We start from the raw sequence: 19,353 nt of genomic DNA, 5'->3' as shown, positions 1-19,353 counted from the left end.
ACAATGGATTCCTCCTCTCCCTCTTCCTCATCACGGCTGCCGCTTGCTTCCTTGGCAGGCAGAGAGCCAGGGATCAAGGAGGCCGCGGCGTCCACTGCTGCTGCTGCTGCTCCCCCCCCCCCCCACCGCTGTGGTCTGGGGCAGGCGGACAAGCAGGCTGCCATGGGGAAGAGGAGCAGCAGCAGCTCCAGGGAGCTCTGGTCAGTGGGCCCTTGCTGGGGCACAGATCCTCCGCAGGTGCCCAGCCATCCCGACCCTCGACACCCACCCTGGATGCCAGGCGGAATACCGGAGAGCCCAGGGGACGGAGAAACCCGCTGTGTGGTGGTCTCAGGAGCTGTGTTTGGGGGAGGAAGGTCCAGGTGGAACCATTCCCTCCGTTCTGCCACGAGGAGTGTCTTATCTAACCACGGAAGCGTTGGCCAGGCCATCTGGGGCTGATGGGTGGGGTAATCCAGCAACACTGCAACACACACACACACACACACACGCAAAGTGATGAATAAACTGAGCCCAACATCACACGCAGCACAGTGGGGCAAGAAACCCTCCGTGGCAACCCTTCCCCCTGTGCATCTGCCTGCCCGCTGCCGTGGGCCCCAGCTGCTGCTGCTGCTGCTGCTGCTCCTCACCGCTGCTCCCCCTTGCTTGCTTGAAGGGCAGAGAGCCAGGGAGCAGGTGGGCCGTAGCGCCCGCTGCTGCCCCTTCTCACCACCGCCGTGGTCTGGGCCAGAGCGAGAGGCAGGCGGGCAAGCAGGTTTCAAGGGTGGAGAAGAAAAACAGGTCCAGAGGGTTCTCATCAGTGGGTGGGGGCCTTGGCATGCTCCCCACCACCACCACACCAGCTCTCAGCACCACCCAAGATGGCTTCCTTTCCACATCTCCCAAGATACGTCCTCGTAGAGCGACGCCTGGCTCCTCCTCACCCTGTGCAGAACCACCTTTTGCTGGACATCACTCCGCGGCCCATGAGCCCCATTCAGAAACCTCTCTCGGCTTCCGGACACTTCCAGACCTGGGCCGGCACTTCGGAAGCGTCCCTCCTCCCTCTCAGCCTGGAGTTTACCAAGACTTCGCTCCTTTGGCCGGCGTCGCCCGACACCACCCGCAGCTCCTTGGGCCGTAGAAGCCTCCAGGCCTGATCCTGCCTCCAGAGCGGCCAGCCATCCCCTTGGAGCCGTTGCCAAACTGGACCGGAACTTTTCTCCAAGCCCGGTTCGCAGGGCCCTGCATGAGTCAATGCATCAGACAGAAAATGCACAGGAATGGTCTTTTATTTTATATTTCAAAGGGTTTGCTGTTGTTTCCCAGACGCTTGGTCAAAATCTCTCTGGCATGGAGGATCTTTACGCATTGCCGGCATTACATTCACCACCACCCCACACACACACACACCTTCCTTCTTGAGTGTTGTTCCTTCATCCTGGACAGGGGGGAGAGGGGGGAGAAGGAGGGAATCAAGTAGGCCACAACCTCCACGTCCTGACATGCATGTGGCCCTCCGGGTCTCGCTGAGGAGGGGGCTGGGACTCTGGTCTGGTCTGAAGTTGCCAGCCGCAACCAGGGTGGGGAAACTGGGGAGGGAAAGCCGAGCCGCAGGTGAAGCCACTTTGATCTTGGGCGGGGGGGGGGGGAGTTGCATAGGTGAAGTAGTACTTCCTCTGGGCCCAGGGGCTGCCAGTTGCCGACCCCCGGCGACTCTCGATGCACCTCCGGCAGCATTCCAAAACATCCCACCAAATGAAGATTTTGGGGGCGGGGGCAGCCTTGGGGCTGCCAAGCTCAGAGGCAGGCTCCTTTCCCAGGGCCCACTTCACGCCCCCTTGGAAGAAGACTCTCTCCCCAGGGGCCTCCACCCCTCCCTCCCTCCCTCCCAGGTGTGCTCAGCCAAGAGGCTGTGGCTGGAGCCCCTTCTCTATGAGAAGGGGACGCTCCCGCCAGGCTCTCAAGGTGGGGTGGTTCTGTCGGGGGGGGGGAGGAGGAAGGGGTCCGTCCCGGCACCCTTGCTGCCCCTATATCTGTGATGCATTGGAGGCTTTTTACCTGTAGAGTGTAATATAGACTAAAATTCTGAGTTGTTCAAGCCATGTAAGGGGGTGGGGTGAGAACTGACCTTTTGGATCGTTTCATGAATAAACCAGTGTTTTAGAAGAACTCGCTGTGGTATGCTGAAATTGCATTCTCCCCACCACCACCACCTATTTCTTGCATTTTATATCCTGCCATTTTTCCTCCAAGGAACCCAAGGCGATGTACATAATCCTCCTCCTCTCCATTTTATCCTCACAACAACAACCCTATGAGGTAGGTTGGGCTGAGAGGCCCAAAGTCAACCAGTGGGTTTCCGAGACTGAGCGGGGACTAGAACCCGGATCTCCCAACTCCCAGTCCAACACTTTAGCCACTGCACCACACTGGCTCTGGGTGGGGGTGGGGGTGGGGGTGAGTTACAGATTTGAGGTGGGCAACATGACCTCTGATGCGGCCCCTCCTCCCTCGGTGGCCCCTGACGGTCTTACCTGGCAGTGGGGCTCGGATTTCAGTGGGGCTATGAGTCCCTTCAGGGTTTCAGTTGGAACTAGCCAGAACTCTTACGGAATATCCAAGGTGCTGAACAAGGTTCAAGCACTTTTGCTAGCCCCCTTCAGAGTTGTGGCCGGTTCTGACCGAAACACAGAGCGGATCCGTGGCCCCACCGAAATGGGAGCCCCCAGCCCCCGCTGGCTCCAAGCGAGACAGTGGGGCTGGATCAGGGTGCTCTGTTGATTTGGAGCGATGCTATAGCAGGGGCATTGTGGGGGATTCAAAAGGTGGCTAGCTGCCCATGGCATCAAGGGCCAAGTAAAAAGTGCAAAGAGAGGGGGCGAGTGGGGAAAATTCTCTAGGGCACAATGTAGCATGTCATATGACCCTAAGAAGAGCCCTAAGGCTGGATCAGACTGAGGGTCCATCTAGTCCAGCGCTCTGCTCACACAGGGACCAACCAGCTGTCAACCAGGAATCCACGAGCAGGACACAGTGCAACAGCACCCTCCCACCCATGTTCCCCAGCAACTGGTGTTCATAAGCTCACTGCCTCTGATACTCGTGGTAGCACAGAGCCATTTGGCTGGCCAAATGCAGCCTGCAAAAAGCCACGTCCCTAAGGCCACGTTCCAGGGAACTGGGGGGCATTCAGCCATGGGGAAGTCCAGCTTTGCATTTGGAAGGTCTGGTATCGTTTGCAGCCAGGGGGTTGTTTCGGCACTACTCCAACCGGTACCCCAAACAGACGCATTCGTGAAGATCTAGGATGCGCTGAGAACTCCTGCTTTGCATGCGGAAGGTCACAGATTCGAATTCTGGCAACTCCAGGTAGGGCTGGGGGAAATCCTGTAAAGCTACTGCCAATCCGTGAACATGAGAACCTAAGAAAATCCCAGATGAGTCAGACCAAAGGTCCAGCCGGTCCAGCATTCTGCCAACTAGCTGCCATGGAAAAAACACACATGCAGGACATGAGTGTCAACAGTCCTGGGTCATTTTATTTATTTTTTCAATACCATTGATATCCCGCCTTTTTTAACTCTTATTGTGGAACCCAAGGTGGCTTACATGGACTTCCTCCTCCATTGTCAGTCCCAACAACGGCCCTGCGAGGTAAGACGGAGCGAGGGTCCAACTCAGTATAAGGCAGCTTCTAAAGTTCTTTTGTTCCACTCAGGCCTTGGTGATGTTGTGGCTGGACTACTGTAAAGCGGTCTACAAGGGGCTACCTTCAAAAAGCACCTGCAAACTTTGACTAATTCAGGTCTTTTTATGGCCGCCACCACATCAGAGCTGACAGCACTCTTCAAATCCTTAAAAGGTTGTCACACAGAGGAGGGCCAGGATCTCTTCTCGATCCTCCCAGAGTGCAGGACACGGAATAACGGGCTCAAGTTAAAGGAAGCCAGATTCCAGCTGAACATCAGGAAAAACTTCCTGACTGTTAGAGCAGTATGACAATGGAATCAGTTACCTAGGGAGGTTGTGGGCTCTCCCACACTAGAGGCCTTCAAGAGGCAGCTGGACAAGCATCTGTCGTGGATGCTTTAGGGTGGATTCCTGCATTGAGCAGGGGGTTGGACTCGATGGCCTTGTAGGCCCCTTCCAACTCTGCTATTCTATGATTCTATGAGAGCTGTAACAGCTTGATTGTTCGTTTTCTCCATTGAGAAATGTCGATAGCACAACATTTTTTCTTTTATCGTTTGGTTTTTATTTTCAGATACACCACCCTTCATCCTAGGATAGTGAACTTATCGTTATAAGAAGACCAATGCAATATAAGAACAAGGGGAGCATTAGAAAAGAAGAGACATAGCAACAATTCCGGATAGTAAATAAATCTGTCAAATTCAGGCCGTGGGCGAGGGATTAATTTAAGAGCAGCTGAAAAAGCAGCTCACAAAAGGGTCTCTACCAACGCTGTTACAGCCTTCCAATCATGAGATCACTCTTGACAACGCTCGGACTTTAGCCATGGAAGAAAAGGCACCAATCAATCTGTAGCTCCACTTAATCTGTACCACACCTTCCCCTCTACACATGTGTGGGCATGCACACACACAAAACACACCGCCAAAAAGTGCTCTGGCTATAACTGTAACGCATCACAGGTCATAAGAGCTTTGGCTATGGGGCGGTATATAAATGCAATAAATAAATTAAATAAATAAATAAAATGAATAAAAAAGAATCTAAGAAGAGGCCTAGGTCTAGTCCAGCACTCTGATCACACACTGGCCAGCCAGCTGTTGACCAGGGACCCCACAAGCAGGACACAGGTACAGCAGCACTCTCTTGCCCATGTTCCCCAGCACCTGGTGTATACAGGCTTTCTCCCTCTGACAGCCATTAACACAAGGGTGAAGAATGAGCCAAATCTGGCCTGTCGGGGCAAGGAGCAAATCCAGCCCTCTTGGATAGAGGATTCACCGCCCCACTGACGTCGGAGCCACCACGCTGCACTGCGGACACATCACCAGCTCCAGACGGTCCTGGCAGGAACAGAACGAAGGGATGGCCTGCGGAGCGTTTGTAGTCTCCTTGGGGCTTAGCCCATGGCGTGGCTCCCTTCCATCCACCCCGTGGGGTGGGGGGCAGCTTCTGCTTGGCCTCAGGGGAACAGCACAGGCGAGGCTTTTGTTTCCTCCGGGGGCGCAGGGCCTCCTGGATGTCCAAAGATCCCATCATCCCCAGACAGTCTGGGAATGATGGGAATTGCATTCCCACTCATTCTCTCGGGAAGGCTGCTGATTTGCGGAATTACAAGGCTGCGCGATGAGATGGCGTGCGCATACTTCCCTGCCTCCTGGGTTGCTACAGGCCAGGGGGATTGTAGCGCTGTCCTACCTTGCAGGGGTAGCGCAAGACCCTGACGCACCACTTCCTCCCCTCCAACCCGCATCATGAGTCTAAATACTGGAGCCGACATTAATAGCCATGCAAAGCAATCGTTTCCCATGGTCTCCGATGAGAGGATCTGCTCGCTCTTGTTTATTTTAATTTTATTTATTTAAATAGTTTCTTAGCCGCCTTCCAGGGCACAGCCATCACAAGGCGGCTTAAGATAAAATACATAAAATATTAAAAGCAATAGAACAGCAATTAAAACAATAGAACCAACAATAAAACCAGCAGGAACAACAACGAGAGCTTAGCCGGTTTCAAAAAGAGCCGGAAATTGTGCGAGGGAACAAAAGGACTACTCCTCTTTCTTCCTACCCGCTGGCGAAAGAGTCAGAACCCCGCCCCTCCAGAGCTCGACACCAACACGCAGGCGCACACGCAGCGCTCGTCCCGACCCTTTCTGCGCACGCGCAGGGAGTGACGACAAACAGCTCCACAGAAAGGGTTCTTGTTTCGGCTGGTCTGCCAGTCAATGTGTTACGCATGCGCAATGACACCGTGCCAGGATGGAACGCGCCTGCGTCAAAGCGAGCCTAGAAGTGGGCGGGGTGCAGGGAGAGGGAGAAACTGCGTTGACGTACAAAGATGGTGGGGGCGAAAACGGGTTTTAAAACAATATTATGATTAGTGCATTTAAACTGTGATTTTGTAAACTTCCAATAAAATTCTTAATAGAAAAAAAGGAGAGCGAGGACTACGCATGCGCAGAAAGGGAGCCGGGGAGAGCGTGGAGCGCGCATGCGTAGAAAAGGTCCTGCCCCCAAAAAGGAACGAAGACTGCGCGTGAGCAAATAGGAAGCGGCTACAAAAAGGCCAGCAGGTGGCGCATGCGCAGGAAAGCATTAAAAAAAGTGGCGTTAACTGCGCGTGCGCAAAAAGGAACGAAGGGAAGCGCGTGCGCAGAGCGGAAATATTGAGAGAGGGGGGCCTATTTTTTTTTTTTTTTTACTCTCCGCCCCTCCGCTCTCAAAAAACCCCCAGTGTATCCAAAGCGCCGCTTTCTCCCCGCGCCTGCGCGGCGAGCACGGGCCGCCGCGCGCATGCTCCCGGGGGCGCGGGGAGGGCGCCGTGCGCCTGCGCGACGAGCGCTGTGGTGGCGGCGGTGGGCCCTGTGTCTGAGGCGGCGGCGGCGCCCGTCCTTCCCCTCAGCAGCGGCGTTGGCGGCGGCGGCGGCGCCGGCGAAGAGGAAGAAGGCGGCGGCGGCGGCGGCGGTGGCAGCAGCGGCGGCAACAGCCTCCTCCTCCTCCTCCTGGCGGGCCCCGCCCCCTGTCATGGCGGCCCTCCCCTCAGCCTGCCGGCGGCCTCTGCGGGCGGAGGAGGCGACGACCAGGCCCGTCGGGTAGGCCGAGCCGGAGCGCCAGAGCCCGCGGCCGGAGCGGGCCCCTCGCAGCCCAGCGACCAGGAGCCGCCTCGGGGTCCCGGCTCAAGGGGACGCCGACGCCGTTCCCGCCCTGCTGCTGCTACCTGCCGGCCCCGGCCCCGCTCGGGCAGTGTTGGATGTGGGAGAGGATGGAGACCAAGACGGTGGTCTACGACCTGGACACGTCCGGGGGGCTGATGGAGGTGAGCGGGACGGGAGGGGGGCAGCGGGCGGGAGGGAGGGAGGGAGGGAAGGAGGGAGGACGGGCGCCCCCTCCCCTCCCCTCCCCTCCCCTCCCCTCCGGTCTCACCTTCTCTCTCTCTCTCTCTTTCTCTCTCCGCCATGGCAGCAAATCCAGGCGCTGCTGGCGCCTCCCCGGAGCGACGACGGCGGCGGGGGCAGCGAGAAGCGGAGCCGGCGGCCCGAGCGAGGCGGCGACGCGCACCACCACCACCACCACGGCGGATCCCAGCAGCAGCAGCAGCAGCACCACCACCACGCGCACCACCCGCCGCCGCACCACCACCCGCCGCCGCACCACCCGCACCACCACCACCACGCCGGGCCGCCGCCGCACCACCCGCACCACCACTCGGCCTCCGCGGCGGCGGCCCAGCACCGGCGGAGCGGCCGCGCCACCAACCACGACAGCTGCGACAGCTGCAAGGAAGGCGGCGACCTGCTGTGCTGCGACCACTGCCCCGCCGCCTTCCACCTCCAGTGCTGGTGAGTGGCGCGCCGGGGCCGCTCCGGAGTCTCGCCCGGCCTGCTCGCCGAGGTCCGCTTTCGCGTCCGCGGCGCCCCGCCCCGTTACTTTGTTTTTGTTTGCCTTTCCTGATTCGGAGTCGCGCCGGATTACTTTGGCGATCCGGGTTCCCCCATCCCCGTTGCATGCCCTTCCCCTACTCGGATTCCCTCTCCCCCCGCGCCGATTCGGAGCTGCTCCGGATCGCTCCCGCTTCTCCGTTATTCGCTTCCTCGGGGCGGTTCCTGGCTGTGCGCGGGCGGGGAAGGCTCGGCGTCGCTCCGGCCCGACGGGCTCTTGAGCAGCCGCCGCCGATTCTGATTCACGATGCTTTTCACTCGCCGCCGGCCAAGGCGACGCGCTCCGCCCGCCCGCGCGCTCCCGTCCGCGGCTTCCCTTGCCGCTTGCAACTACCCCCCCTCCTCCTCCTCCTCCCCCCCACCGCGTACTCCTGACAACATGGCGACCTGCCTGAAATTGTTACATTTTATTCCCAGCGCCATTTTGCCCATCTGGCCTCTTTGCACGCTGCAGAACCCCCCTTGGTTGCCACAGCTGCCTTGCAGGCGACGCTCGGAGAGAAGGCTGCCCGGGCCTGGCCGGAGAGCGCTGGCTAGGGCTCCTCGGTGCCTTTCTCCCTTAGCAGACCCTCCTTCCTTCCGAGGAAACGGGTGCTGCGCTGTTTTGGCTCCCTCCCTTTGCCTTTGTGTATTGCCTGGAGGTGTTTCAGCTCCTCCTCCTCCGAATTCGCTGCAGGTCTCCCAGCCCATTGTTTCCGGCTCTGGGGTATCCCCTGTTGCTCCTTGCTCCTTCGCCTTGTGATCCTGTCTCTCTCCTGCTCCCCCCACCCACCGCCCTGCTTTTTGACAAGTAGGGAAGCAAAAGGTGCATTTGTGGACTGGTGGGAGAGGTGTTAACTCCTGGGCAGGCTCGCTGGGTTGTGTAGGCCTCAGGGAATCCACCGTGGAGAAGCTAAGCTCCCCGCCCTTTGCATTAGGAAAAGGAAGTGAGTGGCCATAAAAGGAAGCTGGTCTGATTGGCCAAACTCTTCCTTGTGCTGCGTCAACATCCACATTGTTAGCAGAACTGAAGGGGCTTAAGAAGGAAAATTCTTAAGTCTTGTTTGATTTTTCCTTCCCCCCCCATCTTTTTTTTCTTTCAAAGCTTTATTGCTGGGTCTGAATTAGTTGTCCGAGTCAATGTTGGTGGGGCTGGCTTGACTGTATCTGAAACCTTGGCTTTGGTCATGCACAAGGCTCAGGGTTTAATGTGGCAAAAAGTTTTTGAGTTGGTAAACAAGGGGAGGAAAGCACTGACCTTATCCAGAGTGAGGTTTGCTGGGAAGCGTGTGGTTTTGCCTGCATATGATGGATCTTCAGTTTGTTTCCCTGGTATAAAATCATACCCGGGCCTGGCTGGGCGGAGATGATGGCTTAGAGAAACTTCTCTTTCTAGTCTGCTGTTTATCCTGCTGATAAGATACTCTACATTTTAGTGGCTGCAGTGTGAATTCCTTTGGGGCCTTCTTGGAAAGTGGTGTGTGTGTGTGTTTTCTCCATCAGTATAACACAGGCAGCCTTCCTGTAGGTGGAATAGAGATTTGCTTGTACCATTTTTTGCAAATGCAATGCAAACTAACCATTTTGCCTCCCAGGGAACTGGGCTTCTGCATCCATGCCTCTCTCCATCACAGTCACCTCACTGAATACAAACGTTTAAAGATGGCCGTGTTTTCCTCGTGCAGCAGTTCTTTAATTGAAAGACTTTTTTTCATCAACATTTGCTTTTGTTTAACATTTTCTTGATTGTATACCCTCGTAATGCCGAGAGGAGTTCTCTCTGGCATTTGTTTAACTTTGTCCTGCTTTCTGTGGTATTGAGTTTCCTGTATTCTTGTGTCTGTTTCTTCTCCCTCCCCCTGCTCACAGATGCAAATGGATTTTTTCTTGCGTTTTCTGACTTCAAGTTCAAGCAGAGTGTTTGCATTTAAAGCACTTGGAATAATTAAACCACAACAGTTAATGCCCATGGCTTGTTTTGGCATTCTCTTGTGAGAGCTGAGTGTGAGTGCAGAAAGCCAGACTTCAGGCTTGTGGGATCTACTTGGGTTCGATTTGTTTTTTATGAGAACACTGGGGTCCAATGCAAAAGGCATACACTTGGAGTCAGAAAATTATAAGCCTGGAAATGTGTTTTGAATATCAGCACTGAACTGAGCTCGCCGTTCTTCCTCACAAAAATCCACTCCTGGTTTACATCTCTCTCACACACACAGTTCAGCAATATAATTTAGGGTAAAGGAGTCGCTTTGTTATTGCTGTTGTTAGATAATAGGGAATCAGAAACCTTTGCTCATCTACAGCAAATTGAAATCTACCTTCTGCCCATCCCTGCGGTAAGCAGCCAGACTCCAGAACCTGACCCATGTTTGGGTGAGTGTGTGTGTGAGAGAGAGATGCAGGAATGCAAGCCAGGAAGGCGTGATGTCAGCCAGCCAAAATCTTTGGTCACCACAACCCTGTCTCACCCCCAATTCAGTAGGAGTGGTGTTTGCTCTATGATACATTGAACTTTGAAGGGAGCACCTTTGCAGCATGAGATCAGGGATGGTCCTGCCTTCCCAGTTCCAACCTCAGGGGGAGGTCTGAGCCTTCATAAACCTGTGAGGAAGAGAGAGACCCTCTCCAGGGAGAGCAAACCTGTGAACTTTTGCTGGGGGTGGGTGGGTGTTCACAGGGACTGTCTTGGAAATGAGAGTGTGTGTTTTCCATGTTGTCTCTCAGAACCTATCTTGCCTCCCTGCAATCTGTGTGGAATACAATGGCAGGGGGCTGTGCCAACCGTTGCTTTTTGTAGCTGGAATTGACCTGGTCTCTTCCCTTGTGATCTCATGCAGCTGGGATGTGGTGTCTGGTTTGTCTGCTATGGATTAACTTGTACCAGAAGGATTACGGTTGGGAATGAGCCCTGTTAAGAGCTTTGCCTTTTGCTCTGGCGGGATCCTCCATGTGCTGGATTTGCATATGTTCCTTTCAAAAATGCCAGAAGACTGAAGTGGGTTGTTTCTACAGTATCGCTTAGTGCATAGAGAAAGTGTTGCAATTCATTTTTATCTTCACAACATCCCTGTGGGGCAGGTTTGGCCAAGAGAACACAGTTTGTTCTTTTTCTCTCTCTTGGGAATTTGAACGTGGGTCTCCCATACCTCTGCCCAGTCTGCTTTCTCATTTGTGTAAGTTGCACACTTTAGCAAAGATTAGCTAGAACCGTCCTGAGTACTCGGAAAACCATCTAGGTTTGCATTTGTTCTGCATTCGTGGCTGGTATGCTTACAAAGCAGAATGATTCTATAAACAAGGCAATACAGACTTGATTTGCTTTGTTTCTGTGAAGGAATATGCACTGTTTTGAAAAACGTTTCTTATCTGGCAGCCTTGTTTTTTTCCTTTTCCAGCCTTCTGTTTGTACACATCTAGCTTTATAACAGTTCCCACACGCACACACACCACTTCCCTGTGTTACCAGAGTGAACTTACAATCTTGTGGGTGTGTTCAGTCCACCAAAGTCCATGTCCCCTTTATACGGACTGTGATTTCACTGAGGAATTAAAAGAACGTCGGAGAGCAAAAGGTGCGAGCTGTGCAAAACAGGTAACTAGCAAATAAATAAATTAGTTGTGGTTGCAGAATGCAGAGCAGGTGAACTGGCTTTCCTCCAGATTGTAAAAGCCTTCTCCGAACTTAGTGAACCGTGCCATCCATCTAGGTCACATCCCATTTATAGCTTCCTGTTCAGCTCTCAAGTTAGGGTCACCACAGTAACGCGAGGCCTATGAAATCAGTGTAATTTCCTGTGAAAGATAGTATAGTCCTCCATAAGGAGACGTAAAGGTTCTCACCCAAATCCTGACATCCACCCTGTTGCTTTAAACGTGTCCTCGATCCAAACGGTTTCCGTGATTCTCTGCTTGGGGGTTACTTGCCGGCTTCTCATATTACTGCTTTGAGGAACTGGCTCAGCCTCCTCTGAGTTTTTGCTCAGCCCCTCTCAATATACTTCTGTCACTTAAAGAGCTGTTGTGGGCACTTAAAATGAGGAGCTGGCAACGTCCACTTTTCTGCCAAGTTGCATCAGTTAGAAACTTCGGCTTCTCCCACCTCGCATGGGCTGGGGATACAACTTGCCTCCTGAGGGTTGATCCTGTGAACTTCAAGGGCCTCCGTTTCTTACTCATCATGCCACCACGCTGTCCCCTTTCTGTTTTGGTATCCCAATCGTTAGGCCTTGGCTTTCATCCTATGCATAGGAAACAGTGCTGATAGGTCTGTAAACAGTTCCAATTCTGATTTGTTTTTCACCTGTCTTCCGGGCCCAGAAATGTAGGAAGTCAGTCAGTTTGGCTCATCTTACTGAGTATTGTCCACACTGCCTGCTAACAGCTCTTCAGAGTTTCAAGCAGGGGTCTTTCCTAGCCTTACCTGGAGGGGCCGGGAATTGGGCCGGGGACCTTTGGCATGTGAAACACATGCTCCACTGCTGAGCTGTGGAAGAGCTGCCGTCTTCTCTTAGGGTGGCCTTCTTAGACCTGGGGGCTTTCCCGCTGTGTTTGGCTGCAGCTCCCGTAATTCCCAGCTGGCATAGCCATTGGTCACGGGGATTGTGGGAGCTCCAGCACACCTAGATGGCATCAGGCTGGGCAAGGCAAAGGCCAGACCTTAAGGCTGGCTAGGGAATGCTGGGAGTTGTAGGACTTTTGTCCGTCTAAACAGACATACGATTGCGCCCTTAGTGATGTCGGCATGGCGTAAGGGTTAATTAATTGATAAGACATTTGGATGTTTCAGATGTTAACCAGCGCTAAATAAATCAGTCCAAACTATTCATGGTAGGGGGCTTGGGTAGGAAATTAGTTAAAGCAAAGCTGGCTAAATTTGGGTTGAACTTGTGACCTCTGTGGTTGCACTAATGGTTTAACTTGCTTGGAGACCATACTTCCACACTACTCCTCGGTCAACCTCTCAGATGCATAGTGTGACAGAGAGCATTGCTCAGTGTGTGTGTGTGGAAAAGTATTCCTGAAAGGTTTTCTGGTACCTAGGGGCAAGCACTTCCTTAATGCTAGCAGTCATTAGCTAATGACTGCTAGCGGATTGTTAGGGAGGGGCTGTATGCTCAGTGGTAGGAACAAATGTTTTGCCTGCAGAAGGCCTGTGGTCGAACTCCTGAGAATCTCCAGTCAATGGATCTTGATCGCAGGAGTCAGGAAGGTTCTCTGCTTGGGCCTGGGGAACCGCTGCCATCAGTCGGTGCAGTAGACCATCCTGGGCTCAATGGACCAGAGCCGGAGTGGGTATAAAGCAGCTTCCCGCCTTTGATGTCTGTCCTTTGTTCATGCTAGCCATCTACATGGTGATGCGCTATGGGATTTTGTCTTGGTAGGGATTGGCTGAGGCTGCTGAGTGTCGCAGCTTGCTATGGCAGCTCTACAAGGCTCTGGCAGAACTGGTCAGATTCTTTGGTTGCTCTTGACTGAGATCTCAGGGAAAGGGTGGGCTGGGTCTAAGGAACCAGGAGGAGGAGGAGGAGGAAACAAGGGCTAAAGAAAGAGACGGGCGAGGGAAGCAGGAAGGCCTGGGAACGGAAGGTTGTGGTTGGTTCATCATAATCCGGGCCGGGGGGATCTCAGAGAGGAGGGGGGCACTCAGGCGGGCCGGTTGTACACAGGAGGTACAGTTGACAGGATGTGCGTAGTGACTTGAAATAACCAGTCAAGCCTTCCATTGCAGCTCCTCTAGCTTATTGCTACTGGTGCTGGGTTTCGTATTTTCCCCCATGGTGATTTAGCCTTAATTCTGAATTATTGCTGCGAAGAACCAACAAGCATTTTGTACAATCAACGTTAAAAGGAACCGTGTAAAGGGTGTACCCTGGGGAAGGTGACTTCTTCTGCTGTCCCCAAATAGAAAGCGTTGGCTCAAGCGGCCCATTCAAATGCAGCATCGTTTCTACTCTTTGGGGCAGAGAAGGGACCACAAAGGTTATCTAGTCCAACACTCTTGCTGATGTAGGAAAGCCACTCTGCAGCATCCCCTAGGTGGCTGTCTGGCCTCTGCTTAAAAGTGAAAACTGTTGAACACCGTCAGGAAACTCTTCTTCATGTTTTTTTCTTGTAGTTTGAACTCATTGGTTCAGATGCTGCCCTCTGGAGCTACAGAAAAGAAATTTGCTCTGACGTCTGTGTGATGATAACCGTTCAAATGTAATCGAGGCTGGCGTTTACTTAGGCCCATATAGCCTGTCTGACGGATAGGAGGAGCTGGTGGTTTTCGTCACTGCTATCAAGGGTACAAATGAAACATCACAAATCAAGTCACGACAGAGAAAACTTTCCTTATACTTCCACAAAATGTTTTCCAGTGGTGCAGGCTCACGCACTCAGCTGGGTATTAAATCAAGCAATGGGCAAGCACGTGTGAGCCATTCCTTGGTGGCCAGTGTGGAATTCTTTTGTGGTCAAACCAGAGAACAGTTGGGTCACGGATGGGAAAGGAGTGGTCCTCCGAATGTGATTGGATTGCAGCTCCCGCCGTCCTGCACCACTGGCTTCACTGACTAGCACTCATGGGAGATGCAGTCTAAGGACATCTAAAGGGCCACTGCTTCCCCACCCTTGAATTAGGCAAAGGTAAATGGAGTCTTAGGTGGGAATGCTACAGAAGCAAGGTCGCTAATTCTGAAGTTGTTGCAGGAAAGGAGAAGAGATACGTGTAAATATTGCCTTTGTCTACTAGTGGGCTTTTATGAGAAAACTACTTCTATATTTTTCTCTAGGGCTGAAGTAAGTCAGTATTTGAAGAGTGGCTGGTTAAAGTGGTCCAAGGCAGGTAAAATGCTAAGGATTCTGTTGCTTCAAACTCTGTGTGTGGGGCTGGCAGTGGTTGAAAATGAAGAGATTCCATAAAGAGATGGGTGTTTTTTCCCTCTCCTCCTATGACTATTGGCTGTGTGGCAAAAGAAATAGAACAATCTGAGAGCTGCGTCGTTCAGCTGCGGTGAAAACTGAAACTTGTAACTTCGCAAGCTCTTTTACAGGTTTTCACAGAAACTGAAGTTTGCACAAAAGGGTCCTGTCTCCAGCTGGGCATTCGGAAAAGCGCTTGGGTTGGTCTGGTGGCGCCGACATGCACCTTGGGCCTCTGGTTGTAATTAAGAATCTGGCCTTACTGTAACTTGAACCCAGCTTTCTCTGTGCTCAGCCGCCATTCTCGTGGGGGGGCTTAGGTTCCACCGTGCCTGGTGTGCAGCTAGCCCTGCATAGCTTCAAGCTTCGTTTTGCAGCTTTTACAAAGCCCCTCTTGCTGAGAAGCTCCCTAGAAATGAGGGAAGCGGGTGCAAACGTACTCCGGTGAACAAACTCGAAGGAAAGCCCATGGCTCAGTGTTGGAGCACACGATCTGCCTATAACAGCTCCCCGCTACAATCCCTAGTCTCTGTAGTTAAAGGGTCTCAGGTGGCAACGGTCTTGGCTTGTAGCCCCAGAGAGCTGTTGCTGGCCAGGATAGCCTGCATTAGACTAAATGGAGTATTGGTCTTTCTTAGTATAGAGCAGCCCCTGAAATGCTTCCCCTTTGCCCACTCTCAAACAGCCCAGTATTGTCGACATTGGTCAGTAGAGGCTCTGCAGGGTTTCAGGCGGGGATGGAACTTCAGAACTTCTGTGGGCAAAGCATGTGCTCTTCTCCTGAACCATGGCTGCTCTCCCACCTAGCTGCCTGCTTGGTACACATCTGAGCTGAAGTCAATGAACGAAGCAATTTGGGAGAAGGCTGGAATGCAGGTAGAAGAAAACACATCTTGAATCTGATGGAACACGAGTAAGTGATCCTTACTTGAGCCTACTCTGTGGTTTTGGTGGTGGAGGGAATAAAGCAGTTTTCCTCTTCTGCCGTTGCCTCTCCATGTCCGGCAGAGCTTTTCTGAGTGGTTCTGGTCTCTTGTATTCTGGGCCTGGCTGGAGATCTGACGGAACCCTCGGCAGTAATTCTGAAACTTGTTTGCTAGATGTTTGGAGGGCAAAATTGCTCACGTCAATCATGACTTGTGCAGGGCATCATCTGGTCAGACATCCTTCAGTGATGTTAGGTTTCTAAAGCCCCAGAATGAGGACCGGCTGCTTGGTCAAGTTCAACTAAATGCTTGTTTGCTGGACCCCTGTCCTCCTTGGCTTACTACATCTAGATGGCCCCAGAAGGTTGTGAATTACTCTTTAAGAGAAGGAATGAGCCCATTCTCTGTAAGGGAGGTGGGAGAGGGGCTGCTTCTGAAAAAGCCTCTGTTGAATGTGGAAGGTCACAATAACTTGAGTACAGACTAATGGGCTCAAGTTACAGGGAGACAAATTCTGGCTGGATATCAGGAAAAACGTCCATACTGTAAGAGCAGTATGACAACTTATTAGATTGTAAGCCTACGCGGCAGGGTCCTGCTATTTACTGTGTTATCTGTACAGCACCATGTACATTGATGGTGCTATATAAATAAATATTAATAATAATAATAATAATAATAATAATGGAACCCATGACCGAGGGAGGTTGTGGGCTCTCCCATCTGAGAAGCTTTAAAGAGGCAGCTGGACAGCCATCTGTTGGGGGGTGCTTTAAAGTGGATTCCTGCACTGAGCAGGGGGTTGGACTTGATGGCCTTAGAGGCCCCTTCCACCTCAATGATTCTATGAACTATATGCCGGTGGCTAATATCTTTTTCTTTGAAGAGGTGCTCAAGCCTGTAGTGGCTGATCAGGTCCAGGCATTCTTGAATGAAGCTGAGTTTCTAGATCTATTCTGATCAAGATTTAGGCACACTGACGCTGCTTTAGTCACCTCGTAGGGTGACCTCTGCCAGAAGAGAGAGGCAGGGGGGTGACCATTCTGGCTGTCTTGGAGTTCTCGGTGGCTTTCAGGACCATCAACCAGGGTGTCCTTCTGGAGAGGTAATCTGAGTTCTGAGCGGTTCCACTCCTCATTGGATTACCATTTCTGAAAGGTAGTGCCAGGGGTATCTCTGTTCAGCCCTCCGGCATTTATGCTTTGGAGTCCTGCAGGGCTCCATGTTATCTCCTGCTTCTGATTGGCATCGACCTGAGGCCACTGAGAAAGGCCATCCAGCAGTGTAGAGTGCAGTGCCATCAATTTGCTGATGACATGTGACACACAGCTCTCTTTCTTTCATCAGACCCAGGTGAGGCAGTGGAAGTGGACTGGGGCAGGAGGACCAGTGAACTGAAGCTCAGTCCAGATAAGATGGAGGTACTGCTGGCGGGTGGTTCATCTTTCTGAAAGAGTGGGATTCAACCTTTTCTTCTTCTTTTTTCCCTTTTTTTTAAAGAGGGTTGTTGTTAGTAGAGTGCTTATGAAGCCATCTTTCTCACTAAAGGCACAAGTGTCCTCTGTGGCATGGAGTGCCTTTTACCCACTTAGGAAGGCTGCCTTATACTGAGTCTGTCCAAAACAGTATTGTCGACATTGACTGGCAGTAGCAGCTCTCGAGGGTTTCAAGCAGGGATGTTTCTAGCCCTGCTTGGAGATGCTGCCGGGGATTGAACGTGGGACCCTCGACATGCAAAGCAGGTGTGCTACCACTGAGCCACACCCCTGGATTCAGAGGGAGCCTGGATTCAGTCATCTGTGCCCTGGTAACCTCCTGTTTAGATTGCTGCAGTATTGAAGACGGTTCTGGAATTGCACCACCTTCACTGGCTTCTGCTTTGTTTCCAGGCTGGAAACTCAAGTGCTGGTTTTAACCTATAAAGCTCTCCCGTGACATGGGCCCACAGTATCTGGAGGATCATCTCTTCCCAATCTTTCCTGCCTAAGCCCTGGGATTGTCGTTGGAGTCCTTGCTCCAAGTGCAGGATGGGTAGCTATTTGGCAGCAGGTCTTCTCCATCCTGGGCCCTCCCCAGATAGACCCACCTGGTGCCTATCTGATCTCTTCAGTGCCAGGCAAAGATGGATTTATTTCCACAGGCTTTTAAACCCACTGTGTGTTTCTGGTGCCTGGCTTTATTTTTAAAAGGTTTTAATCTCTTTGCGTTTTTAAAGGACTCTAAGTCAGAGCTTTCCAAACTGTGTCGCGACACGTTAGTGTGTCGGCTGCAGTGTGTAGGTGTGTCACGCAAACGTAACGAGAAACCTCTGAGTCTATGTGAAATAAGCAATACGAACTTGCATGCATTTTTACGCAGCAAAGGTGCCGATTAGATTGATGCACTAGTATATTCCCCTTCCGTCCTATCCGTGTATGCACACCACGGTCAAGGGATCATGCAGGTACTGCGCATGCGCAGTATGCATAATCGGGTTGAAACAGCTGATTCCGCGTCACTTCTGGTGACGTGGCTGCACCTGAAGTGATGCATTCAAGAAATTCCATGGGCCCAGTTTTTTGATAGAACACCGTCTCAACCGCCGCTCGATTGCAGCTCGACAAAATTGGTCCAATGTGAAAAGTCTTGGAAATGTATGTTATTATCTTGCAAATCATATATTTTTTAAAATATAAATCAAAGGTTTTCACGAGATATGTTGTATCCCCATACATTTCGTTATTACAATTTATGTATGTGTCCGTATCTCTTATAAGGGGTTAGTTTAACCTCCAGTTTGCTAGTAAAACTGAATTACTGTCTCGCGAAATGATGCATGTCTGAAAAGTGTGTCACCAACATGAAAAGTTTGGAAAGCTCTGCTGTAAGTGTTTGTTGCCTGCTATATCTCAGTTTTTGCTGGCTCTTAATTTGATTGGCTTTATTGTGCTACTTTTTAAAATGTTGATCCTTGGTGGGTGGGTTGTGTTTCATTGTACTCCAGCCTGAGAATAATTTATTGAAATAAATAAAGAAGGCAGTCCCTGCCCTCAGTCTTGCAGTCAAAAAGAGGGCACACAAAAGGAAAAGGAATTGAGAGGAAGGGATGCGGGAAAGTATGCTTGGGCACAAGTTCGTGAAGCTACGAAGTCCTTAATACCAGAACCGGGAAGGGAGTCAGCAGCCAAAAGGAGCCGGTCTCTCAGCCAAGCAGATGGAGTTGTGGCTCTGCTTTCTGTCTCTCCCTCTGCTGCAGCCTGATGGAAGGGATGTTGCTGGATGACTGTTGAGGGAGAGGAAAAGCCTGATGGGGACAGTGTTGTGTAGTGGTTAGAGTGCTGAACTAGGACTGGGTAGATCCGGCTTCTAGTCCCCAGTTGTGCTCTGAAGCTCACGGTTGTGTAGTTATGGGCTGGTCACTGACTTTACCTCATAGGGTTGCTGTGAGTATGAAATGGAGAGGAGGAGGAGGAGGAGGGTTATGAGCAGTGCCTTGGGCTCCTTGCCAGAAAAAGGCAGGATATAAATGTAGCCGATGGAGTGGTCCTACTTCCTTTCCTTCTTTCAGCTGGAGAGAGAGAGAGAGAGATAAACAAAATCCTGTGTGGAGGAAGCAGGCAATAACTCCCAAGAAGATTTTGTGGGAAACGGGTGTGAACAAAAGAAGGAAGCAGAACTAAGCCACCCGTCTTGGCACGCTGCCCCACCCCAAAGGCCAAACTGGGCTTGGCGAAGCACAGGACCAATTGAGAGCCCACAACAAAACTTTTTTGTTCTGGGACCAGAGCAGAAGCTTCTCCAAGCAGCAGCGTCTTGCCACGTTGAGCCGCTGGCTCAGCTGCCTGCCTCTTGCTCAGCGGAGGAGGCTCTGGGAATCTGTGTTCTGACTTGGTAACTTGGCACGACCTGCTCAGCACGACAACTTTGCGTTCCGCTGCCGTTCTCTGT

General features: G+C 52.1%; 1 protein-coding gene across 2 annotated transcripts in view; it reads left to right on the top strand.

The window, feature by feature from the left end:
• The first annotated feature begins 6,652 nt into the window (after nt 1–6,652).
• Nucleotides 6,653–19,353, top strand: part of PHF12 (PHD finger protein 12) — a 28,746-nt gene continuing 16,045 nt past the window's right edge. The window contains exons 1-2 of one of the 2 annotated variants that reach the window (XM_063146406.1): nt 6,653–6,996; nt 7,143–7,519. In XM_063146406.1, coding sequence (XP_063002476.1) covers nt 6,931–6,996; nt 7,143–7,519 — 443 coding nt within the window. In that variant the 5' untranslated portion in view covers nt 6,653–6,930. The remainder of the gene's footprint in view (nt 6,997–7,142; nt 7,520–19,353) is intronic. The other variant, XM_063146405.1, reaches the window with a different exon arrangement.

This window comes from Elgaria multicarinata, chromosome 22 (assembly GCF_023053635.1).
Source record: "Elgaria multicarinata webbii isolate HBS135686 ecotype San Diego chromosome 22, rElgMul1.1.pri, whole genome shotgun sequence".
NCBI classification, from domain to species: Eukaryota; Metazoa; Chordata; class Lepidosauria; order Squamata; family Anguidae; genus Elgaria; species Elgaria multicarinata.
Note: the sequence above shows the minus strand (reverse complement) of the source record. Positions and strands in the feature narration are given on the sequence as shown.